The sequence below is a fragment of the Acanthochromis polyacanthus genome, chromosome 14 (genome assembly GCF_021347895.1).
Source record: "Acanthochromis polyacanthus isolate Apoly-LR-REF ecotype Palm Island chromosome 14, KAUST_Apoly_ChrSc, whole genome shotgun sequence".
NCBI lineage: Eukaryota > Metazoa > Chordata > Actinopteri > Pomacentridae > Acanthochromis > Acanthochromis polyacanthus.
Window position 1 is genome coordinate 21648229 of NC_067126.1, and position 26693 is coordinate 21674921.

The 26693-nt window shown below is 39.6% G+C and overlaps 1 protein-coding gene across 1 annotated transcript in view; it reads right to left on the bottom strand.

The window, feature by feature from the left end:
* LOC110956356 (dynein, axonemal, heavy chain 7) overlaps positions 1-26693 on the bottom strand; it is an 86376-nt gene that overhangs the window by 38559 nt on the left and 21124 nt on the right. Inside the window, 16 exon segments of the mRNA XM_022201760.2 lie at positions 469-666; positions 1748-1969; positions 5277-5408; positions 5713-5889; positions 9344-9526; positions 12611-12760; positions 13810-14058; positions 14380-14478; positions 15386-15598; positions 15741-15868; positions 16529-16631; positions 17396-17564; positions 23075-23184; positions 23299-23511; positions 24711-24851; positions 25080-25278. Coding sequence (XP_022057452.2) covers positions 469-666; positions 1748-1969; positions 5277-5408; positions 5713-5889; positions 9344-9526; positions 12611-12760; positions 13810-14058; positions 14380-14478; positions 15386-15598; positions 15741-15868; positions 16529-16631; positions 17396-17564; positions 23075-23184; positions 23299-23511; positions 24711-24851; positions 25080-25278 — 2686 coding nt within the window.

The following is a 26693-nucleotide window of genomic DNA, read 5'->3' on the forward strand; positions in this document are numbered from 1 at the left end:
AAACCAAAAAATGTAAAGATAGTGAAGAAGACTGCTAGCTTTTAAATATAGATTGAGAAATAATGAGAAAAGAAACATGCTTTTAATGTCATGTGTTTGGTAAGAAGCACTAAATGTAAACATACATTTTGTACGTGAAATTTCATAAAGTCCCTTCAATATCATTTAAGTAATTATAAGCATTGTCAGTACCTTAAAGAACTATCAATATGATTTTAAAAAGTAGTAGTAGCAGTAGTCTTATTCTTAGCATTGATAGCCACATATGCCCTCATATTATTCTGGTAAATAATGACAAAGTACTGCCAAGCCTTGTCCAACAATATTTAGACGAACTGGAAAAGTAAAGGCAGCTAAAATGCAATGATTCTTTTTCTATACTATGCTACACACTGCATTTGCATCAGTTTTGCTATCGTTTGATTTCTATATGTCATGTACCAAAATATTACATATCAGACAACTCACTGTAATGTAGACACTTTTTCCAGTGCCAGTGGGGCCAATGAAAATAGTAGGCTTCTGGTGAGTGACAAGGAGCTCCATCAGTGCCATATAACATACTGTGTTCTCCGTGGGAACAATAATCCCGTTGAACTGCATGTCCTTGCATATGGGGGGAGAGGTCTTTAGCTTATCTGTCCAAAGCTCCCACCTGCCTGGGCCCTGAAGAGGAAATTGGGGGGAAAAAAAAGAGATGATGAAGATTTGCATTTGTATATAAACAACCATTGTGCAGATACAATAGTATCTTAGACTGCAGATAGGAATATTTGATCACCTGGAGCACACACATTGATTTGTCTAAAGTGTGACACATAAACAGATACGGGCATTTGTACACTAAAGGTCACTAATTTTATACGTCCCTTTACGTGCGCTCAGAATTTATTAATATCGACATTCTAAATCAATAACAATAGTTGATATGTATGAGGCAAATGCTCTGTAGCCACATGTGGTATCCACACTGTGTTAGCTTTTTGCACTAAAAAGCTACATAACAGTCTTAGACTTCTTGGTCAAATCCAAAGCAGTTGTTTTTGTTTATGAAGAACAGAAGAAATATAAAGTTTTTTTTTTTTAAAAAAGCCTAAGAAGTACTCTCATATGACCTGCACCAATATGAAACACTCATTTTAGGATTGCCTTGGCTAAAGCTGTCTTGTATTTAAAATGCCCATAATGAGTAATATATAATAAAAAAAAACAAGTCATACAGTTCAGATACAGTATAAAGTTTGTCTCTTAAAACTTCTGATGCAATATATTTTCAAAACTGAATTTAATTAAGAAAATTTCAAATATGAATTTAGACAGAGCAGCTGTAAGGTTTTTTTGTTTGTTTGTTTTTTTACTATGAAAACAACATGAGACTAGCGAGTATGACACGATAAAGGTCCCAGATAGCCAGTAAATTGCAGCCCCTCTTCAAGAAATATCTAAGGGAAAAAGAAAAGGTACGTCACGCTGGCCTGTCCACAGGTGCTTGATGTTCTTTTTGTTTGTTGCCAGATATTGTAGTAATAATGGCATAAACACAATTTCTGCATAAAATAACCATTTGTGTTTTTCAGTGTATGAGTGATATTTAGTTTTTGTCCCCATGCTAATTGTGTAACAGTTAATAAGGAAGTAAGTCATATTTCAAAATGTTTGAGTTGACATTCAAAGTAAAAAATAAAATAAAATAAAATAAAAAGCAGCAAACTGCTCTCAGTCCCACAAGTTTCCAAAGCAGACTTACCTCTTTAATGAAGAGATACTGGTACACTGTTCCCTCAGTGGGTAAGGGAACTGTGAGCTGTTTAGGAGGAGCCTCAACAGTGGCCAGAATGTCATAGTGGGCCTTGGTCTCCTCACTTAAGGGGCCACTCAGTATTTCTCTTACCAGTCCATCAAACTTGACCCTGCCTGACTCATCACAGCTGGCACCCACTGACCACACCAGGCAGAACACAAAAATGCCCTGTGTAAAAGACAAGCACACTGTCACCAATTTTGATTAGATCAGATTCATATTTGCATACAACGTGCATGTATTGTTCAATGACGAAAGTCCCTCAGTCTCGAAGGTTAAAGTAGCAGAAGTTGTAAGTAGCAAGCACAAGTACTGTACTACTCCATATATTTTTGACACTGTAAGAAAACCCAAACCTTAAAAAAAAAATCCCTTTGCACATTTAGGATTTGTCAAAAATCTCACTGCACAGAAAAAAACTTGTAATTACTGAAATGATTTATATGTACAGCAGTCATGCAAATGTCAACCAGCATACAGATTAATTTATGAAACAAAAAGACAAAAAAAAAAAAAAAAAAAAACAATCCGCAGAGAAGAGATGTCTTTGTTGGAAAAAAAACAGCAGGGCTACTGTAGGAATTGGAAATGAGGCTTAGCAGCCTCATGATAGCTCCTGCTGTTAAAAAGCTGATTAATTCAACACTTTGATAATGACTGGCTGAGAAACATGGGAGAGAAGGTTGAAAGGCATTCATCAGTGCAGTGTGCCACAGGGGGATAATAGCAGTGCTTTCAAAAGACATGATTCAGAGGCAAAAAAATCAATTGGAACTCATGCAGGGGGCAGAAGAAGGGGCTCATCTGCTAAAACTTTTTCCTTCTTTGTAGACCTGTGAGGAGACAGACCTGATTAGTACAGTAAATTTATAACTGAAAAGAGTTATTCTTTTGTTAATACAGTATCCGGTTTTCTGTTTGAAGAAGACTTTTTTGATGTATGTTTAAATACTATTAAAATGAGTACCACAACAGAAAATCCTTATCTTTAATTGAGTTCATAACTATCAGATGTTTGAATTCAACTGATTTTCCGGACTATAAGCTACTTTTTTCTCATGCTTTGGACCCTGCGGCTTATACAACGATGCGTCTAATGTATAGATTTTTACGTGCGAGCTTCATGCCATCATTAAGTCTCGTCACATCAGACCAATAAAATGACCAAACAGGTCACAGTGGACCATTGACACTGTTCAAATTAAATCAAGCACACACAGAATTCTTCAGATCAGTCATTTTGTGCTTCATGCACACACCCTCATCATGGAAAACATGAAGAAATGTGTATGATGCAACTGCTGCAGGTCAAGCCTGCTCTCCTTAACCTGCAGGTTACGGTGTGTGTGTGGGAGAGTGTGATGTGAGGAGGAGCGCTGCAGCTGTGTGTGTGTGTTGCAGAGACGAGTGTGGAAACGCACCACGATGATATACAATACAATAAAAAAACTTAAAGATAAGTTTTAGCGCTAAGCTAAGCGCGCTAGCACTACCCGAGGCTGCCCAACCACGGTTCGGCGGCTGGCAGAATCGGGTCGGTAACACAGCTTTTAATTTAAAGGCAATTGATCTGCCTGTCGAAGAAGGAAATAGAGCTGCTGCACGTTAGCTTGGCATTGATCAATGAATCAACGGTAAGAGGTTGGAGTTGGCAGCGTGAACTGACTCAATGTGTTTCATGCCGTGTTACAGGCACTGTTCAGAAAAAAGTATGTATTTAATTACAAGTTTAAGAAAAAATCTTTCTGTGTAAACATCTCATGTTACACCGTGGACACCTGCGGCTTATAGTCGGGTGCGGCTTATATATGTACAAAACTTTTTTTATTTTCAGATTTAGTGGGTGCTGCTTATATTCAGGTGCGCTCAATAGTCCGGAAATTATGGTAATCAATCTGCAGATAATAGAAATGAAAGCGTTGTTTGACCTTTCAAATTTCAGTTCTTCACATCATAATTTTAATGAGTTATTTTTCAGTTTCCTTTTACAGCAAAATAAATTAACATTTCATAAACAATGCAACAGCAACACAATTTGTTATAGCTTGATTTACTGGACTCTAACGTCTTCAATTAGGTAAACTTATGAGGGTACTTCAAAAAGTTCTTGGCCTCACCCACAAACAAGGAGTGTAACTCCATTTTGGGGGCATAACTGAATACTATAAATCCTAATCTCATTGTCCATAAAAACTCTGATGTTTGTCATAATTTTTTTTGCAAGATGAGGAACGCTTCAAGCTGGTGTGCTGTTGCTCCAGGACAATGCCCCTGTACACACAGCACATGTGCCACATTGATAGGCACTGATATAAGGTTTTCTAGAATACAGTTATTCCCCAAAATGGGAGTTATGCCAAATGCTTCCAGGTGAGGCCGAGAACTTTTCAAAGTACCCTTGTAGGTAAAATGTGTGTCATTGGTCCGTGAGCATATTCGCCGTGTCACTGGCTCCATTTTCTCTTGCTGTACAGCTCAGGAAATCTGGAACTTTACCCCTTAAGTGCAGTTGCTCCCTTTATGTATGAATCCTTTTATGCTTCTTCGAGCAAAACCAGTCTTACAACATCAACACAAAGCAAAACAAAACTTGACAGTGCCAGTTGCAATTTTTTTTCATCCAACACATTCTCAGTTTGTTCTGAGCACATAACACAACTACAGTGTTGGCAGATAAATTCAGATCTTTAAAATTTAAAGTATAAGTACTGGGTTGGTCCTTCTGACTGGTATATTATGACACTGGATTATCAATACTGAAGTATCAGTTTATAAACAACATGTCACTGTTGTAGCTGCTGGGTTTTTACACAAGGGCACTATGAAGAGGTGTCCTTTGTTCAACTGGAGTAGAAAGAAGAATAAATAGGTTCTGATAGACAAATCTGTTTTCAGTTTTTGGACTTTTTCTCTGATTTTTGATGAGATATTGGATTATTTGAACATTTACTCAAATTAAACCATGTGAGGAGCTTAAAGGAAAAATCCTTATTTGTTGGAACAGTTTAAAACTCACAGGCATCTGAAATGTGAACCTGATTACATACTGCTTTTTGCAATACACAAGAAGATAAAAACATGTTGGAAACCTCTAGTTTAATCCTTAACTGTGTGTGTTTTTTAAAGCCTCCTTTAATTCCGTTGTGTAAAATCTTCTTAAAAGTACTAAAGCTGTCCGATAACTGAAGTGGAACGGAAAGTGTAATGTTTCCATCTGTATTGTAGTGAAGTGGAAGCATTGAATAACATGTACCTCAACATTGTACTTAAGCACAATACTTGAGTAAATGTACTTTCCACTGCAGAGTAAGGGGTAGCGGGCCTAATTTGCTTTAGAACGCTGGAATCATTTGTGTGTTTACATGCTCACTTTCTTAACACTGTTAATAGCACTGTGATAACATTTAATAATAATAATTAGTATTATTAGTAAAGAATAACTAGTAGTACTACTAGTAGCGGTGTGAACACAAACCTCCAGCCAGGAGCAAGTATTGTTTTCATTTATCTTCTTCATCTTTGCTTCATCACGAAACTCATCCATCATGCAGTCAATGAGATTCATCAGGGACTTCACCAGATTGGTGTCAGAGGTCGGGGACAGTTCCTGAAATCAAACATAAGAGGCAACACACACCAAAGCTCACACAGAAGTGATGTCAGAACACTGGAATGAACAACTGGACTCAAAACTCATTAAAACGTGAATAAAGCTTACTAGGCTTCACAGTTGAGAACATGCACTTCTATATGTAATTGAAACATAAAACTAAAATAACACAAACTCTTTAAAACTTCAAAACATGGAAAAAGAAATGTTTGAGTGAAGACAACACATTATTCATTAGCAAACCACTGCCAGCTTGACTATGTATAGTATGTGTTGAGAAAGGTTTTTATCAGTTCTGCACCTTGGTGGCCTTTCGAATGAGCTGGAGGCAGGCTGGCAGTATGCGGTTGAAGAGGGCAGTGATGAGCTCTTTGTGCGTTGCATTGACTGTTGATGGCATTGTATTAAGCCAGGACAGCATTAGAGGCTGCCAGCCTAGCATATGGGGCTCCATGTAGATCATACCACACCGAGACACCTGCCATAAACATATATCAAGTCTGAATACACAAAATAAACCCACTGTTCTTAAAAACCTTTTTAAAAAGAGTTTAGAAGAACATTATTTTTACACACGTGGACAAAATTGTTGGTACCCCTCAGTTAAAGAAGGAAAAACCCACAATTCTCACTGAAATCGCTTGAAACTCACAAAAGTAACAATAAATAAAAATTTATTGAAAATTAAATAATCAAAATCAGCCATCACTTTTGAATTGTTGATTAACATAATTATTTAAAAAAACAAACTAATGAAATAGGGCTGGACAAAAATGATGGTACCCATAACTTAATATTTTGTTGCACAACCTTTTGAGGCAATCACTGCAATTAAACGATTTCTGTATTTGTCAATGAGCGTTCTGCAGCTGTCAACAGGTATTTTGGCCCACTCCTCATGAGCAAACAGCTCCAGTTGTCTCAGGTTTGATGGGTGTCTTCTCCAAATGGCATGTTTCAGCTCCTTCCACATATGTTCAATGGGATTCAGATCTGGGCTCATAGAAGGCCACTTTAGAATAGTCCAACGCTTTTCTCTCAGCCATTCTTGGGTGTTTTTGGCTGTGTGTTTTGGATCGTTGTCCTGTTGGAAGACCCATGACCTGCGACTGAGACCAAGCTTTCTGACACTAGGCAGCACATTTCTCTCCAGAATGCCTTGATAGTCTTCAGATTTCATCGTACCTTGCACACTTTCAAGACACCCTGTGCCAGATGCAGCAAAGCAGCCCCAAAACATTACTGAGCCTCCTCCATGTTTCACCGTAGGGACAGTGTTCTTTTCTTCGTATGCTTGGTTTTTGAGTCTATGAACATAGAGTTGATGTGCCTTACCAAAAAGCTCCAGTTTGGTCTCATCTGTCCAAAGGACATTCTCCCAGAAGCTTTGTGGCTTGTCAACATGCATTTTTGCAAATTCCAGTCTGGCTTTTTTATGAGTTTTTTTCAGCAGTGGTGTCCTCCTTGGTCGTCTCCCATGAAGTCCACTTTGGCTCAAACGACGACGAATGGTGCGATCTGACACTGATGTACCTTGGCCTTGGAGTTCACCTTTAATTTCTTTGGAGGTTGCTCTGGGCTCTTTGGATACAATTCCAACGATCCGTCTCTTCAATTTGTCATCAATTTTCCTCTTGCGGCCACGTCCAGGGAGGTTAGCTACTGTCCCGTGGGTCTTGAACTTCTGAATAATATGAGCCACTGTTGTCACAGGAACTTCAAGCTGTTTAGAGATGGTCTTATAGCCTTTACCTTTAAGATGTTTGTCTATAATTTTTTTTCGGATGTCCTGGGACAATTCTCTCCTTCGCTTTCTGTTGTCCATGTTCAGTGTGGTACACACCTTTTCACCAAACAGCAGGGTGACTACTTGTCTCCCTTTAAATAGGCAGACTGACTGATTATGAGTTTGGAAACACCTGTGATGTCAATTAAATGACACACCTGAGTTAATCATGTCACTCTGGTCAAATAGTTTTCAATCTTTTATAGAGGTACCATCATTTTTGTCCAGGCCTGTTTCATTAGTTTGTTTTTTTAAATAATTATGTTGATCAACAATTCAAAAGTGATGGCTGTTTTTGATTATTTCATTTTCAATAAATGTTTATTTATTGTTACTTTTGTGAGTTTCAAGTGATTTCAGTGAGAATTGTGGGTTTTTCCTTCTTTAACTGAGGGGTACCAACAATTTTGTCCACGTGTGTATGTAGTATTAATGATGAGCAAAACTTTCTGACTCGTCCTCAGAAGTACAATAGCTTTTTTGTCAGAAAACTACTTGAAGCAATGCTGGCAGCTAACATTTATGCAAATATAACAAGACGACATGGTCATCAATATCCCCCGCCACATGTGATGTCTATGAGTCTATATCCAAAATAGTGACCAAGGGCCATAACTCTGTTAAATATTATCACACAGGTCTCATTTTCGAACTTGATCAAGGTGTCCATGGTGTGAAGCTACACACTAAATTTTGTAATCCTAGCTGTAATAGTGTCCGAGAAAAGCTGTCCCCTTCATATGAGTCTATATCCAAAATAGTGATAAAGGGCCATAACTCTGTTAAATATTAGCACACAGGTCTCATTTTCGAACTTGATCAAAGTGTCCATGGTGTGAAGCTACACACTAAATTTCGTAATCCTAGCTGTAATAGTTTCCGAGAAAAGCTGTCCCCTTCATCTCGGACGCACGGACGGACGGAGGCCAAACCTATATGCCCCTTTTCCACTTCGTGGAGGCGGGGGATAATAATGCACTCCATCCATTGCACTGGTAGAATAGTGTAAATAAATGTGTTCTTCGTATATGATACTACATCTGATAATAATCCGATGACAGCGTTACAGACTACTGCTAAAGCTTTAATGCAACCCAGCAACTCCATATAACACCCCATGAATAGGCCCACAGAGAAAGGCAATTAAAGATTAAGAAAAAAAAAGAGTGGTGAGCAGAGATGTATCAAGACATACAAATAGCACTTAACTGTATATGTGGGTATGGTAGGAGAAAAAAGCAGAAAAAGAAAGGTTTTATGATAGTACATGAAGGGAGAAAAATAACTTTCACAGTCAAAGAAAGAACGATAGATTAACAGCGCACAAAAGGGAACATGCAGAGTGGGAAGAGTTAACTGTGATCACAAAAGTTTTGATGCATGTGCATTCACTGTGATGAAAGGAACAGATGGCAGGGTATAGAGAATCAAAAATAGAAATCTCTTTAATAAAAAAGTAAAGCAGGAGAGATGCAAAAGTATTCTCTCAAGGCATCTATGCATTGCAAACAAAAGCCTTTGTTCCTCCTACCATAAGTAAAGGTACAATTAAATAACTTTTTACAGTATGCCTTGCAAAATAGATATTGAGTGCAGGTTATTTCAAAGGACTAGAGACGTGAATAGAGAGCCTATCCTGGATATTTCCTTTAGCATCTTTGAAATTAATAGAAAAATCCCTGCACAGTGGGGGATGGAATTGGAGGGAAGAAGGTTGCATGACTATCCATACTAAGTACTATGCCCTCCTGATAAATTGTCGTGGCTTTGTGAAAAGAAGAACCTGGTGTTAGCGCATTGCCATGTCAACTCATCCAAAGCCAACAGAAGAGGTGGTCGTTATAACAACCACATTACAAAAGGAATTTGCCAATTTCAGAATTGGAGACAAAGGGAGAGATCCACAAAAATAGAATTATAGGAAAGCTATCTATCGCATGCTACATTGTCTCAATCTGCGATGAAAGGCAAATTGTTGTTTGCAACTCGTCAGCAATTCCAAGTAAAGTAAGAAAAGTACTTCCAAGGGAATGCCTGTATTCATTGCAGTCAGAACTTCCACATCTGTCACTCCATCAGTGACACTATGAGAAAAAACGGGGCACGCTACGATAAAGTCTTTAATCAGAGTAAGAGTGCTTCTCACCGTGGCTGGTGATGCCACCTCCAGGTCCATGGGCTCAAAGATGAGGCTCATTTGTGGCGACATCTGAATGATCTCACCACTCATCAGACACAGCTTCTTGTTGTCGTCGAGCACTGTGTTCATATTCTCAATCCACACAGCATCCACTGGGCCATCAAAGATAAGCCATTTTCTGTCAGGGCTCTGAAAAATAATAAAAGGAAGGAGTAATTTCAATATAACTTGATCCTGTAGCATTAATTTGGCTAAAAGGTCAAAAACAGTCAATAATATTGACCAAAATGGCTGCATTATCATACCTGACAAAAACATGCTAAAATAAAGTCTTGTAGAATTATGCAATTGTTGACGCTGAGGCAGCTTGACAAATGCAGAGAGAGAAGCAGGGAGGCCCAAATGAACAGACTGAGTTATACATACACCTTCTTAAACCTTTACACCTTTAGGAAGCGTCTTACTTCAAGGAAAAATCAAGCCAAATCTAACAGAAACTGAGCAATGCAGTGCTTAAACATAAAGTTGTTTTTTTTTTTTTTTTTTAAACTGTGGAACTTTAAAGTTCATAAGACCTTAAAAGTTTGTGGGGGAAAAATGCTTCTCAGTGCATTTATAATGTGTCTGTATCCTTTGTGGTATCCACATGGTGCATTGATTTCTTTTGCACAAACAAAAATCATTGTGCATACTTTTAAGGTCATGGGAGAACACCTGTGCATTGTAATTTAAGTGAAGAATGTTTGCTAAATAAATTAACACCTTCACTGTCATAATGGAAGTTGACAACAAGCGTCAATTCTCCAGTTAAATGGGCTGGCAAGAGCTGTGCTTTAAATTGATTTGTTGTGATATAAACAAATGGAGATGCCTGGGCTGGGGCCATCTGGTGCTTGAGAGGGAAGTGAGTATGCTGTAATGTAATGATCTGTCTGGGAAAAAAAAACAGAATGTATATTGTGTATGGAGAGAATTTAATACACTACACTGCTGTTGACTGCAGATTAGCACAGATACAATTAGTTTAGCAAAATGTGTCGCAGAAAAAGGGAAGCAAAACAAAGAAGAACTTTTTGCCCAGAGAGGAAAATGACTTTTTGTAAATGAATTAAGACAAGATTTATTCTTGTTTTCTATTTTCATTGCATCAGTATGTAATTTCACTTCTCTGACTCCTTATTCATCGACAGAAAAACAATTTGTAAAATGACAACTTTATATGAAGTCAGTTCTTTTAAATGACAAGTTCATTTGAAAAAAAAATTGAGAAGCAAATGAACAAATGATTTTCCATTAAGACATGCCATCACCGCAATCTGTAAATTGTCTACCCACATGTGTCTTGTTTGTGTGTGTGTGTGTGTGTAGCTATTAATGCACACAAAAGGAAGAGAGTTATTAAAGACCTAATTATAACAAGACAGCCAAATGTTTCTTTTGCTTACCTGTCACTGCATGCTTTCTTTCTACCAGCCGCGATTAATTGGAATGTCATGCCTACAGTAAAATGATCCATCCCAAACTCATAAACTGAGACCGAGGAGACTATAATACTCTCATCTTTGTGTTGTACAGCCACCTACAGAAGGGTAGCTTTGAATCGTACACCTGATCACATCTTAATGTACTGCAAGAGGAACATGCTTTAAAGTTTTATCTAGAAGGGAACAGTGAAGCAGCGGTTTCCTGCAATAAGGTATTCATATCTGAATAAGTCATTATAAAGGAGGCATATGCCATAGTGCAATAAAATAATTCCACATCTCTCCTGTTGTCTGCCTGAATATCTATTCTGAGGAAACATTTCCAGCCAGAGAAACAGCCTTTATGTATCTACATTGCACAATGCAGCTGAAACAGAAATATATTACAAATGTTTTAAGGTTTTAACTGGTGATATAAAGGTGTTTTAAACTGTTTCCATGCAGATAGCATTGGTCTAAATATCTGTGGTATACAAATATTATGTTAGGTTAAAATGTCATTTTCACTTCTGTGGAAGCTTAGTAATTTAAAAAAGAGACACAGCTGCTACAACAGTACTACTAATTCAGTTGAATGACAATAAGAGAAGATAAACTGAACATTCAGAACTTGACTATCCTACTCAATGAACCCCAACCTAAGAAATTCCAAAAGGACAGTTCAAAAGTTATATTTGTTTCTCTCTGTTACAATCTACATGTGGAGAACAGTTTGGTGTGCAAGAAACTAAATACAAGATTGCATTAGACATTTTTGGATGACTGGTGGAGGAGCCTCAGTGAAACTAACATGTAGTACATTGAACTTCAAACATAAGAGCCTGTATTTTTATTTCATAACAGTGACTATATTCAGTTTTTGGGCATGTTGTAAATTACCTAAATGCTGTTGCTGTCAATGTGTGTTGTTAGCAGCCTGTATAAACATGGAATCGTTTATTAGTAAGGCACCTTTCAAGCTTCTCTTCAGCCACTGCCCCATTTAGGAGCAGTTATGGCACCTGGCAAGTCAGCAGAAAATCATTGTCTCTGACTGGCTAGCAACAACTCAACCACAGTTTTAGTTAAGGGTAAAACCACTACTTAGAATTACAGTATTTGCAATATACATTAAATTTCAGACTCTAAAACACAGGTATAAATATATTCACCAGAATTCACCATTCAACAAAAAATTTATCATTGTGTCTGATCAAGAAAATAACATTTTAATTTGTCTTTGAGTTTTTTGGTAATAAAAAAATATTGCTTCAATGCAAACTCTAAATTGCCCGTAGGTGTTAATGTGAGTGTGATTGTTCGTCTGTATGTGTAGCCCTGCGACAGACTGGCGACCTGTTCAGGGTATCCCCTGCTTTCGCCCGAGTCAGCTGAGATAGGCTCCAGCACCCCCTGCAACCCTAGTGAGGATAAAGCGGTGTATAGAGAATGGATGGATGGATGCTTCGATGCATAATATAATGGACCACAGACTGTACACAATCAGTGGACCAATATGTAGCATGACATGGAGTTACCGTTTGGCACTCTTACAAAACATTGGGTCCGTTACATTATTTGGTCTCTGTTTTCCAATTCAAGTACTCACTTATCCAATAGCAGAATAGGTGGCAACTGACTAAACTTGAACAGCTTAAATAGCAGATAGATGGCTTCACAAGTCAGAAAATATTGTGAGGTGTTTGCCATTTGATTGATTGCATCTGAACTAATATCTGTTTATTAAATGAAACCGTGCAATACCTTCAATGTGTTTGCTAAACACCCATAGGAAGCATGGGCATCTTACCTGGGAGGCAGCAAAGGATCTGTAGCTGACGGCAAGGATGCCATCGGACCACTCATGAGAGATGGGGTCAAACTGGCCATACAGCTGGCCCATAGTAATGGATTTGGGGTTGATTACTGTGATCTGTACCGGGTTCTCATCCATTAGACCCTGATTTAACAACCACACAAAAAACACATGTATCATCAACTGACAAAATTGTAATAACATCTGTTGCCTGGACAACTAGGCTGTCCAGACAAATACAAATTACACACACATGCACATATAGAAAAACTAGATATACAGGGGTGCTCTGTAGTTTGGGAAAAAATACAATAAAAGTGTCTAAATGAGTATGACGAGTCATTTGACCTACTACTCTCTGCCAAGACTCATAAATTGCTTCGAAAATTACTGTCACTATGACAGAACTTCTGTTAACTGAGGAAGAGAAGTAAAAACTGCAACAAACGACAATTCAGACGAGGTGTCACTTTGAGTTAAAAGCAATGAGAAAGCAATCTGCTGGAAAAAAACAACACTAAAAAAAAAGAGAAAGAAGGGAGCGGGGTTGGACATGATCAGTGGATGTGCAGCGACAAGGATGACGATGATAAATGTGGCATTCCAAGGCATTCCATCAGCAGGCCTTCATCTGTCTCCTTGGTGGGATGCCTCTCAGCCCTCTCAGCCATGTAAATACAACAAGCCGGTTCTGGTCCTCTCTGAGATCGATAACTACTAAACAAAGACTACAGCTCTGACAAATTGGATGGATGTGTTTACTTGGGACAAACATGTAACTCAGATAAGCCTTGGATGTTGAGCATAACATATTTTAATGTGACATAAAGGTTTCTGATTATTTTTTACAGACTAGGTAACTTCATGTTGCAATGACTGAAGACATCCTGTCAAAGTTTGTAACAAAAACAATAAAAAAATGCATGGTCAACCATCTGAAAACAAGGCTTTGTGCTCAAAATTCCCGACAAATTGAAAAGGATAACACTGGATGTGAACATAATAAATGCCATTCAACTTGTCCCAATGTTCTACTATTATTCACTTCTGTTGCCATTATTTTAAATTACCTCCCCCACTATTATAATGGGAATAAGTGGCTTATATTTCTTAATTCCTATTGTTTGCGGGCAACAAGTACATCATCAACACTGTTCTATGGTGTACTTGCTAGAGTTAAAAGGGAAGCATACCTTTTCAAAGACATCATGAAGGGCTGCTGCCAGTACACGGTAGGCACTGGTCTTTCCTCCGAAGGGCTCACCCACCAGCATGAAGCCATGCCTCACTGTCATCATCTCAAAGATTTGCAGGATTTTCTCAGCAAAGAATTCTGTGACTTGAAGGTTCATGCGCTGACAGTTTTCCTTAATGGCCTCCAGTAGAATGCTGTAGTCTCGCTTTGGAAGTTTGACCCCCGGGAAGAGGTCAGAGGTGATACCCTGAAATGAAAATGTATTGCATTTAGGGATCCATGAAAGAGGACTCTTGGAGTAGAATGAGGGAACATAGAATACACACAGACACTTTTGTTCCAATCATGACACAATGGAAAGAAACAAGCTTATTTTTAGATGTGCTGGATGAGGACAGTGAGAACACCCATTCACTCATATACACACATATATTCCAGTGAACTGTTTAAACAGACTTAAATTGTCCTTGTGCATCACAGTTTCAAGTGAACCAACTGGAATTAACACAGGCTGACTTCAGCTGATGTGAACTGCTCCATTTATTAGGAAGAGAAGCACTCCACACACCTCAAACAGCTTCAGATCATGGTCCAGGAACTTAGGCAGATTGACATCAATAATGGATCTCAGCAACAGGGTGTCTTCATTCTCCTCTGGAAAAGTGAGCTGCAGTGAAATAAACCCACCCCCAAGGAGAACGGATGCGAAAGAACAGAAACATATGAGCAGAGATGTAATGAGAAACGGTTGAATTACTGGGTCTTATGACAAAAAGTATTACTGTGTGCGATACATGTGACTTTGAAGCTCTCTTGTCAAATTCAAGAAGAGACTGTATACACACACCTCTCCATTGGAAAAGAACATTTTTGAAAGGAATTAGGCTTAGTGTGTCTGCTAAGCCTGTAGCGAACCAGAGAACATAAAATGATATGTATTATGCATTAGGTCACCAAAATGACTGCATATTTCCTGCTTGCACAAAAAAGGCAGGTGCCAGTTGATAACCTTTCCTTTGAAGGTCTAATTTACAGCTCTTTGCTTTGTTTCTCACACACCACTGCACTCTGCAAACTTGTTTGTCACAGTGCGCTTGGAAAATGCATAGGTATGGGCCAAAATTCAGATTCCTCACTGCGTTTGAGAGATTACTCCTGTGGAGAAAATACACAAATAGTACCACAGAACTACTAATACGTAAACTCCCCTGACTTAAGACCTGCTTCTTTTGCATTAAATTCAACTAAATCTGTTTTGAGAAGACACTGCACTCAGCTATGTGCATGTTTGCTTTTTTACTTTTTTTTTAACTTAGAACAGCACCAATTAGGCTCTGCTTACTATTTGTCTTTTAGTTCAGTGATTAAAGATTGTTCCGCTCTATTTAACTGCATTATTCTGAAAAGAGATCAGAATTAAAGCTTCTCACAATACCAGTATCATGCATGTAAAAAAATGAACAAGATGATAGAGGTGCCACAGTTATGCGTAATTGACCGGGATTTTTTTTCTGTGGGAAAAAAAACCTAACAAACAACAAAGACCATACCACATTAAAATGGTTTCGACATACCTTAAGGTTTCCAGCAGCAGTTAGCACAGACTTGACGGCTCTCATCCCGTAGTCATAGTGATGCTGAGACGATAGTTGCTCTGAACAAAGTCGATAAGTGGCCACTATTTTTACAGAGAGAGGCCGTGCGGTCACAAAGCCGCATGAGTACAGCACAATTTCTGCGATCAGTGCATAGTCTGGGACCATCATGGCGACAGTCCTGAACAAAGCCTGTGGTGAAGAGGCAATTTGGCTAAACGGCAGCATGAATTGCACTTAAAACACTCTGATGTACTTTAAGCTATATTTTGAACTGTCATAATATAGACCAAGACCAAGAATTATATATGTTTTATGATATATGATAGAGTACCTTGAGATTGTCTGGTAGCTCAGAGCGTCCAGCGTAGCCAGGATTCATTGTGATGAACACAGCACAAGAGGGGTCCAGTTTTAGCTCTGTGCCTTCAAACATCAGCATTTCAGTATGGGCAGCAATTCCTGGTCACAGAGATGTACATATATATTTGCTGTGTGTCTTTCTGCATACCAACTCTGATGAAGACATCTGAAGACTAGAAAGGTGTGAAAACATTGAAACTATTAAAGGCTACAAATCAGTCGTGAAGTCATCAGTTTTAGGGAACTCTATTTTTGTATGAAACTCGCATTGTAGACAACATATCCACCATATCTGTGATCCAAATCAGTAGATGACATCCTTCCTAGATGCACATATAGACACGCATGGGCATTTAAACATTCACAGCTGTAGGCTTAGAAGCTTTACAGTTTGCCAGTTTAGGACAAACAAAACAGATGACAAAAAACTCAAGGTCTAATTACACCTGTGAAAAACATCTTAGCAGTTAAGCAACAGAAACCTATTAACATTTTCAAACTTCACTTTTGGGCTACCCCTTTCGCTTTTGCATGTGATAATGTAAGTCATTCAGCGCGCATAAACACACTGCTGTGCTGCGATGAACAAAGCTGTGCTTGAAGTTCTGCTGGCCAGCCTACACAGATTGCCTTAGCTCAGTGTTGTATGTCTTTGTAGTCTAAAACCTGCTTTTTCACTGATGAAACTTCGCCAAATTCATTCCTGGTACACTGCCAGTATATTCATAGATCAAAGAGAAAGAAAGTGAAAAAACAAACCTCTCTGTATGGTGAGAATCTGTTGAGCCACCACTGACAGCACCTCCAAGTCAATGCGATTAAACTCATCAAAGCAGGCCCAAGCACCACAGGACAAAAGACCCTGATCACAAGTTCACATTCAAACACACATATACACACACATTTTAATACACACTAAACTCCTTAATACAAATTTAAATTTTGCAGAAGTAAGTTTTGCTCATCTGTGCCAGTTAATTCAGTGAAGCAAGCGAGAGGAAGTGACAATAGGGTTTAAGCAATTTCAGTGTTTCAGTCATCTGGTCCAGCATTTGCAGCTTCACACACTCAAGACATATATGTAAGTGTAATCATATTACAGTGTTTAGCTGCAGAGGTGCTGTGGGAAGTGAACAAGGTCCCCTTACTGGGCCATCGGCATAGTGTGATTTTTGAAAGGATAAGTCTTTACATCCTACCATTCCTACACAAATATTCATGTGGCATTTCCTTCATAGATTTTCTATTTGTGCAACGACAGGCAACCATAAAAGCACAACTTTATTACATAAATCTTAAAAGGACAGGTGGCAGTGGTCTCTATAGGCTGACATTTAAATGTTAGCATACCACTCTGGGATAGAAAGAAATAAGAATAAAGAAAACTTGACCCTTGTGTCATCTCCTTTTATCTGGCCCTTTGAAGTGCTAATAGTTATGCTGGCGGAATATTCCCAGGTAAAAGTATGTGTTTTGGCACACTTCCATCCGAAAGAAGAAGGTAGCTGCCTTCTTCTGAATATAATACCTCTAATTAAGTAAAGCATTTTTCGAGGTTTCAGTCATATCTAGAGCTTTTTAGTGTGAATCCTTTAAGAAGAAACCATAATATGAGAAGTCACTCACTTTAAAGAATTTGCCCAGAGCAATGTAGTCCAGTCCATCAGAGCAGTTGAAGACCACGCACTGCTTGGCCACAGCTTTAGCCAAGTCTTTGGTTGTCTCCGTTTTTCCCGTACCAGCTGGGCCCTCAGGGGCACCTCCCAAATGGAGGTGTAGGGCACCAAACAAAGTGCTGAAGGAAGACAGAACATCAACTGTCAAGTAAATTGAAAATTGTTAAAGTTAAAATAAACTCTGAACCCTGACCAGCTCTCTCTACATCCCTGTATTTTAAATCATTTTAGGCCCATCTCCAAGCTGTTGTTTTGTCAAAGATTTTAGGAAAACTGGGTCCACTTTTCCGATATCTTTGATGAATGACAGTCTGATTTCTGCACAGAGGCAGCTGTGGTCAAGGTTCCCAACGAATCAGTGCTTGCAGCCAACTGTGGTCTGTGCACCATTTCAGTTCTCTTTGACCTCAGCTCAACCTCCAATACAGTGGACCATAATGTCACAATCAGTCATTTGAATAACTATGTTGGCATTAGTGATGTTGGGTGGTGTATTTCATATATCAAACAGGTCTTTCTCTGCCATGCTTTGAGATGTCTACTCCTCCTTCCCTCCTCTCCAGTGTGGGGTCCCCCAAAGGTCAATGCTGGGTGCTATACATGGCATCAGTTTCGGTTGTTAAACAAACAATATCCAAATGTACAGTGGGTACAGAAAGTATTTGGACCCCTTGAAATTTTTCACTCTCTGTGTCATTGCAGCCATTTGCCAAAATCAAAAAAGTTCATTTTATTTCTCATTAATGTACACTCAGCACCCCATCTTGACAGAAAAAAACAGAAATGTAGACATTTTTGCAAATTTATTAAAAAAGAAAAACTGAAATATCACATGGTCATAAGTATTCAGACCCTTTGCTCAGTATTGAGTAGAAGCACCCTTTTCAGCTAGTACAGCCACGAGTCTTCTTGGGAATGACGCAACAAGTTTTTCACACCTGGATTTGGGGATCCTCTGCCATTCTTCCACTTACATAAATAGGTTGGAGAAGCTGATCAGGCGAGCTGGCTCTGTTGTTGGCATGAAGCTGGATTCCCTGGTGACAGTGGCAGAGAGGAGAACTTTGAACAAACTACTTGTCATCATGGATGATGCTAGTCCCCCTCTGCATACGGTCATCAGGGCACAGAGAAGCCTGATCAGTGACAGGCTGCTCCTCCCCAGTTGCAGGATCAACTGTTTTAAAGACTCCTTTATCCCCCGAGCCATCAAACTGTACAACTCTGCACTCAGTGAGAGGGGGAGGGGTACAGGGAGAAGAGGTGATGGGGGATGTTGACACTGTTGGTATAGTGCATTATAATGCCCAGCAGGATATGTGGAATGGCAAGGGAGAGTTGCAATAACACATAACGTTAATTTTTAATTCGTACTTTTCAATTTCGTTTTTTCTATTTATATACTGACTTTTGATTGTACTTGTCTTTGCACTAAATTTTAATCTATTTCAGGTGTTCCTTTCTTTTCTGTATTTTATCTTGTACTGTTTTGTGCTATGCTGTTACTGGAACCACAATTTCCCTGAGGAACTTTCCAAAGGGATTAATAAAGTTATATCTATCTATCTATCTATCTATCTATCTATCTATCTTCTTCCTTGCAGATCCTCTCCAGTTCTGTCAGGTTGGATGGTGAACTTTGGTGGACAGCCATTTTGAGGTCTCTCCAGAGATGCTCAATTGGGTTTAGGTCAGGGCTCTGGCTGGGCCAGTCAAGAACGGTCACAGAGTTGTTCTGAAGCCACTCCTTTGTTATTTTAGCTGTGTGCTTAGGGTCATTGTCCTGTTGAAAGGTGAACCTTCGGCCCAGTCTGAGGTCCTGAGCACTCTGGAAGAGGTTTTCCTCCAGGATTTCTCTGTACTTGGCCGCATTCATCCTTCCTTCAATTGCAACCAGTCGTCCTGTCCCAGCAGCTGAAAAACACCCCCACAACATGATGCTCCCACCACCATGTTTCACTGTAGGGATTGTATTGGGCAGGTGATGAGCAGTGTCTGGTTTTCTCCACACATACCGCTTAGAATTAACACCAGAAAGTTCAATCTTGGTCTCATCAGACCAGAGAATCTTATTTCTCATAGTGTGGGAGTCCATGTGTTTTTTTGGCAAACTCTATGTGGGCTTTCATGTGTCTTGCACTGAGGAGAGGCTTCCGTCGGGCCACTCTGCCATAAAGCTCCGACTGGTGGAGGGCTGCAGTGATAGTTGACTTTGTGGAAGTTTCTCCCATCTCCCGACTGCATCTCTGGAGCTCAGCCACAGTGATCTTTGGGTTCTTCTTTACCCCTCTCACCAAGGCTCTTCTCCCACGATTGCTCAGTTTGGCTGGACGGCCAGGTCTAGGAAGAGTTGTGGTCGTCCCAAACTTTGTCCATTTGAGGATTATGGAGGCCACTGTGCCCTTAGGAACCTTGAATGCTGTAGAAATTCTTTTGTAACCTTGGCCAGATCTGTGCCTTGCCACAATTCTCTCTCTGAGCTCCTTGGGTAGTTCCTTCGACCTCATGATTCTCATTTGCTCTGACATGCACTGTGAGCTGTAAGGTCTTATATAGACAGGTGTGTGCCTTTCCTAATCAAGTCCAATCAGTTTAATTAAACACAGCTGGACTCTAATAAAGAAGCTGAACTATCTCAAGGAGGATCAGAAGAAATGGACAGCATGTGAGTTAAATATGAATGTCGCTGCAAAGGGTCTGAATACTTCTGACCATGTGATATTTCTGTTTTTCTTTTTTAATAAATTTGCAAAAAATTCTACATTTCAGTTTTTTTCTGTCAAGATGGGGTGCTTAGTGTACATTAATGAAAAATAAAATGAAATTTTTTTGATTTTGGCAAATGGCTGCAATGACACAGAGTGAAAAATTTCAAGGGGTCTGAATACTTTCCGTACCCACTGTATGTCCTGTTCGGACCTCAAGTTTCACATATTAAGTGCTGTCTGGCAGCAATTAAAAAGTGGGCATGAAACAATTTGTCTCCAAAATGGAAGTTATTATTACTCTCTTTGGTCCCACCAGCAGTGTAAACAATCTCTCTTCTAGTCTGGGTGCCTTATCTAACACTGTACAAAAAGAAGCCAGTAGCGGGTGTTTTTGACTCTTTTGCTCTTAACACTCAAGTAACCACACTTTTACGGTCCTGCATTACACAACTTAGACAGATAACCAAGATCAGGTCATTTCTTTCCCCTGCAGATTTAGAGAAGGTTATTTGTGCATTTATCTCCCCCAGACTGGGGTATTGCAGTGCACTTTATTCTGGAATCAGGAAGCAAAACATACAGAAAGTGCAGGGCTGCTGCCAGGGTTTTAACACACACTAAGAGAAAGGACCACTTTACAGCAACCTTTGCTGCCTTTCACCGGTTACCTGCGAGTTTATGAATGAGTCTAATATTTTGCTTTTTTAAAGCCTTGTATGATTGGTTACTAAAATATATGTCTCTGTATATTTGACTTTAACCTCATTTCTATCACAATTTTAATAATCTAATGTATTATTTCAGTTTTTTTTTTAAAAGTATTTAACAGTACTCTATTCACTCAGTGCTATAAAGAATCATTAATTGGATTATGGTATGTTTTGAGTGAATCAGTGACTCATCTTACCAACGGAAATATCTGAAAATCCAAACATAAAAGATACCAGTAATAATCTTAGCTACTTTTTAAATGTGTGTAATAACTGATCATAGACCATATCTCCATACTGACATGCACGCACACAAGCAGCAAAAAAAACACTGGAATAACTTCACACCGTCATGGATCAATTGATGATTAAGTCCTTTAAAAAAAGATCTTGTAGAATAAATTATGTTCTCCTCCTCCCTCTGCTGGCATAAATGGACTCTCTGCTAAACAAGCAGTAAAGGTGGCATTATTTGTTCGGAGCCTACAGTTTACAAGAATTCAACTATGTATAAGATACATATCTAATTATGACAATGATGGGGCAGCCATTGACTATAGGCAATTGCATTTTTGCAAGGTGCAACAGCTGTCTGACCAAATATTCACACTGTCTCCAGACTATCACCTGTTGTCAACAATTTTAATTGGTAGGTATCACTAGTGAACATTGTTAAATGAGACTGTGAGTAATGAAATTTTAGATGATACAATTGGGTGTAAAGCCCTGTTACTGCAAGAAAGATTTGTTTGGCACCACTAATGTACAAGAAATTAACACCATCAGCAGCAAAACATCACATTAGGACGGCACTAATTAGAAGATGGACAGGAAAAAGTGAGAATTCAACATGAAACAAGACAAGAATGCAAGAAGGAAACACAATTGAAGATGGAAGTTTATAGGCACCATAGATAAATATGTTTGAACTCAGATTCTCTGCCTTTGGTCAATTAAGACCACTGCTGTACTTTAGGAACTTGAAATATGAGAATACAAGTAGAAAGGATAATGCATTTAAGCTTTTTCTCCGTTCATTACATTCATAGTGGGACACAAATTTATTGACACTTTAGATTAGCACTTTGTAGAGTTGCCTTCTGTCACAGGGATTGGGGTGGGGGTTGAACCCAGAGTGCAGGCACAGAGGAGATGGATAGTAGTTTAAAAAAAACAAAAAACAAGGACTTTACTTTAACAGAACACACCACCGGCAGAGGAACCTAGGCAAACCAAACTTCATTCAGAAATTAACGATTTTAACCAAAACAGAGTCCTAAGATAACCAAGAATAATAACAAAAACTGGCCACTACGAGGGCTAGAACCTCAACTAAAACAAAACAGCATGACTCACAACTGAAAGGTCCAACTGGGGGGCTTGGGGTGGCAGACCAGTGTGGAAGCTGGCAGGCTGTGGCAGCACACACTGTGTGCTGCCAACATGCAGCAGAGGCCGGTGGCTGCAGAAATGCAGCAGAGGCCAGAAGTGGAAGCTGAGGCAGGGGCAGAGGGGGAAAGCTCCTGGAACAGGCCGAGCAGGACAGAGCAGGCGGGGGGGGTCCGGAGCTGTGGCCGACCAGGGCTGAGCAGCCAGCGGAGAGCCAGCAGAAGTAGGCCAGGGCAGAGTGTGGCTGTCATGAAGCCAGCAGGGACAATGAGCAGACAGGGAGTGGTGGGGTGAGGCAGGCTTTAGCTGCTGTTGACGAGATTGGACACAGCTGCACTCCTTCTGCAGCTGTGTCCAATTGTCAGCAGGTCCAAGGTGAAGCACAGAGGAGGAAGGGGCCATGATGCCTTACTTGGATCAAACATGTGGGGTACCTTTCTACAAACGTTTCTAGAAACAACACTAATTGACTCAAATTAAGTCAATTATCTTTTCAGCCACAAAGTCATGAGATAATTTTTGGGAAATTTTCCTAGCTGTTTAACTGTCAGCTCAGCCTATGTGAACTTTTGACAGACAGGGACTGTGAAACAGTTAATTAAAAATATAGCAGTTTGTAAACAACTGTTGGAACTTGTGTCATACATGAATTGCATGTCCTAACCTAATTGCTAAACAATAAGTTGCTAAATTGTGATCTGAGGAGTGCCTAAAACCTTGGAGAGTTTAGTGTTTTTACAAAGCCAAGACTTCAAGGCATTTCAAATAAACATTTGAAAGGAAGAAACGGTTAACTGTTGTGATGCTGGTGTAGCAGCTTACCGATAGCAGCGGTCAGTGAGGGGGGTAATGACCAGACGTGGAGTATTGCCCAGGTATTCGTAGCCATAAGGCAAACCAGCATTGATCATCTTGGTCTGGAGGTGGTTTTCCTGCACAGAGTGTGATTTAGAATTCTGAAGTCAATCAGTGATTAAGTATTACGAATAGCCATTATTTCCCAAACTCCCCAACCACTTCAACCCACCCACACCCCTTCCACATACCACCCAGTAGTAGCGCAGTTGGCTGAGCCACTCGAAGTCATTCTCGTCACTTATTCCCTTTTGCACCAGCGTAGCTAAAACATCCCTGGCATGGACGTCAAGCACAACGAGGGCGCCGAGGGTCACCCGGTTCTGCTTTGACAGCTTTCCCCGTACCAGTGCCACAATGTCGTCAATCTGTCTATTGTTCTGCTCCAGGTAAGCATCTAGGGCCTGAGGGAGAGAGGCATTATTAAACAGAAAGCAGAGCATGCTGCAGGTTATCAAGACAGAGAGGAGATGCTATCAAGACCTTATCTACAAACATAAGGTCATAAGTTTGATCCCTGAACAAACTACTAAGTCCATCACTGTCAAGATGTCCAAAACAAAGACGCCACACTTTTCTTTAGTGCTTTTACTAGCAGGGTATGATCATCACTCGATAGGTAAAAAGCACAAATTCTTAAGAGATGTTAAATTAAAAAAATGTGTGTGACACAAGGGCATTTTACCGCCCAGCACTAAAAATAGGATCAAACACAGGCAGCCAGACAGCTCAACTGGTTGAGGGGGCAACTCATGAACCCAGTGGCCGGGCTTTGATTCCAGCTCACGGCCCTGTACTGCACCACCATTCTTCTCCCTGCTTTCCTGTATGTCTCTCTGTCTACCGAAAAAAGCCAAAAATATATCTTAAAAAATCAAACAGTATCTGTTATAGCAGCAGACTCTTGATGGCTATGTCAACTGTTCATCTCAAATTTACTACATACTACAGTATGTCTGTCTTTAAAGCCCAACTACTTTGAATGGGATGTTTGCTTGGAGATAGTTCATCCAGGCAAGTCGTTACTGTACAGTAATGCATCGGTCACAAAGTTTGCCCAACTGCAATCAAACTTTGTGGACCTCATCTGGGGAACCTTTTAAATCCTTTGTTCAGACTGTTCCTTGTGCTGTCTGAAATTGTATACTGTGCAATGTATGTTGCCATGGTTACTGCTTTGACAGAGACATTATTGTAACTTCAAAGCATGTTGTAGTTGAGAAACATGTGGGCCTGCTTGCTTTTTAAGAGAAAGTGTGGACATCTGTGCAGTTGGTTTTTGCATAAAAATAGTCACAATAAAACACTCTGAACCACGATGTGATATGTCACCATATAGAAACAGTGTGTGCAGTGGACAGCCTATTGTTCTGTGCATGTATCATCAGAACAGCAGTATATGTTGTTGAAAGACAGTGAGGGTTTTTCAAAGACAGACAGGGATTTACTTTTCATAAAAACAGATGCTTAGCTGTGGAACACAGAGCTGAGATGAGAGGGAAAGAGGTGAGTCTCTGTAAGGAGTCCACTTACACTTTGTTAAAGGACAATAATAGAAAGAATGCAAACTATAATTCAACACATACAACAAAGAGTTGATCACCTTCTGTCCTGAACTGATAGCTTCATGGATGTTCTTTGTCCAGTACACCTGTGAAACACACAACACGGTCTGGCCTGGCCAAGCACGCACCCAGTTGATCCTCAGCTCATTGGGATATGCCTCCATTGCATGTCCTATTACCTGCAATGGATTTTAGAAAAGGCGATAAGGTAAATCCTTAAACATACAGGGTCAATTTTGGTGGGAAACACCCACAAGCGAATAAAACTTAAAAACTGAGTCTATTTCTTAAAAGCATTACAAAAAAACACAGTTCCTGAGTTAAGAAAGACCATTGTTTTCAACTACCTCTATACACTATATAGGAGCTGAGCTATAAAAATAGTGCAATAACAATCCACACAGCACCTTATGCAGGGAGGCAATCATGCCATTCTCGAGTTCTAGAAGCCATTTCTCCACCTGGCCCCTGGCTTTGGATGTGGAAATGATATCTAGGAGCTGCACCATTTCACCCTCACTGCTCTTCATGTGGGTGATATCCAGTACATCAGTGAACACCACACTAGCAATGCCTTCAAAGCACTTCTTCAGATGAGGCTGCACCCTTATGGAGAGGGATGCAAGGAAATGGAATTACTTAGGTATTGCCTAATGTCTACAGTGCAGTATATCTGTTCAAATGGCCAAAGTGTATTTAAACAGGCTCTCCACACCTTCTATGGCCTTGCCAGTATGAACAATTACACTCACATCTGTAACCTGATCTCCATTCAACTTAAAAATTTGTGCTATTTACATTGGCTATGTACCTGTCCAAGCTGTACTTCAAGGTATCAGGATGTGAGCTTTGACAAATGTCTCTTTGTGCACACCAAAATTGAATATAAATGTAGTGAGTACGGACAATGACAGAGGAATACAGCTTCTGCTGCTGAGCTGTTGATATACTACTCAATATCACCCAGACAAATTTCTGTTTTTATGCACTTTCGTCCCATATTTATAGGACTTGAAAACCTCTGATTTAACTTTATATAAAAAAAAGACATTGTGGAATGAATGTTGATCTTCACCACAAACTGACCCCGAGCAAGAAAACAAATGTCTGTTGAGCATCCCTGCTTCCTACACCTGCAGATCTGACGCAGAGGCAGTGCAGTACATGGGCTCAAAGCAACACAAAAACTGAACTAATTATTAACGGGATTGTCTCATTTTCTACGAACAAAAACGTATGCCAACACAATAATTCAGAGAATACTATAATCACAGAAAATTGCACACATTAGGACTTCTACTCAATACGGTTGACTGCTGGAGTGAGGGTGGTCTATTAGCCTACATATACACTGAGTGTGCATGCTATTTGTTGCAGATAATGATTTTAAAATTTGCATTTATTAATAAATGGGTAACAATGCACTCCATTTCAGTGACTGTTCCTTCCTGTGAAATTCTGACAAGCAAAAGAAGCAGGACATGAAGCAGGCAAGGAATAACAAAGTTAAGAGCTAAAATTCAAGCTTAAACTAAGCAGGATATTGGGAGAAACTGCAACACTGGTTACGGCAACACTTTGTCTTCAGATGTTTCTGAGTGTCACTTATATTTATCATCAGATCCTAGATATAAGTAACTATCAGTACAGTTCAAAAAATGACAATAAGAGCCAGGGGAACAAAAGGGGACCTATGGTCACAAAATTATGTTTTAGTGGGGAGTTCACAGTGAATGGTGGCTGAAAATGTGAAAGGTGTTCACTGCTTTATCATGCTGTGATTATGGCTTCTAGTAACATTTTAAGACTCAACTTAGTAGAATATGTCTTACAGTGTAGCTGGGGAATTCTGATAGAATCTAGCTGCATCTATAAAATCCGCAGCAGGGGATTCATTTGGATATTTTTCATTCACGTTCACTTTGTGTCCTGTGGTATCTGCTGATGTAAATCCTTTACTTGTCCTTGGTTCTAGGTAACTTAACTCTAGCCTCAAGTTTTCAAGTTTTTAATGTTTTCTT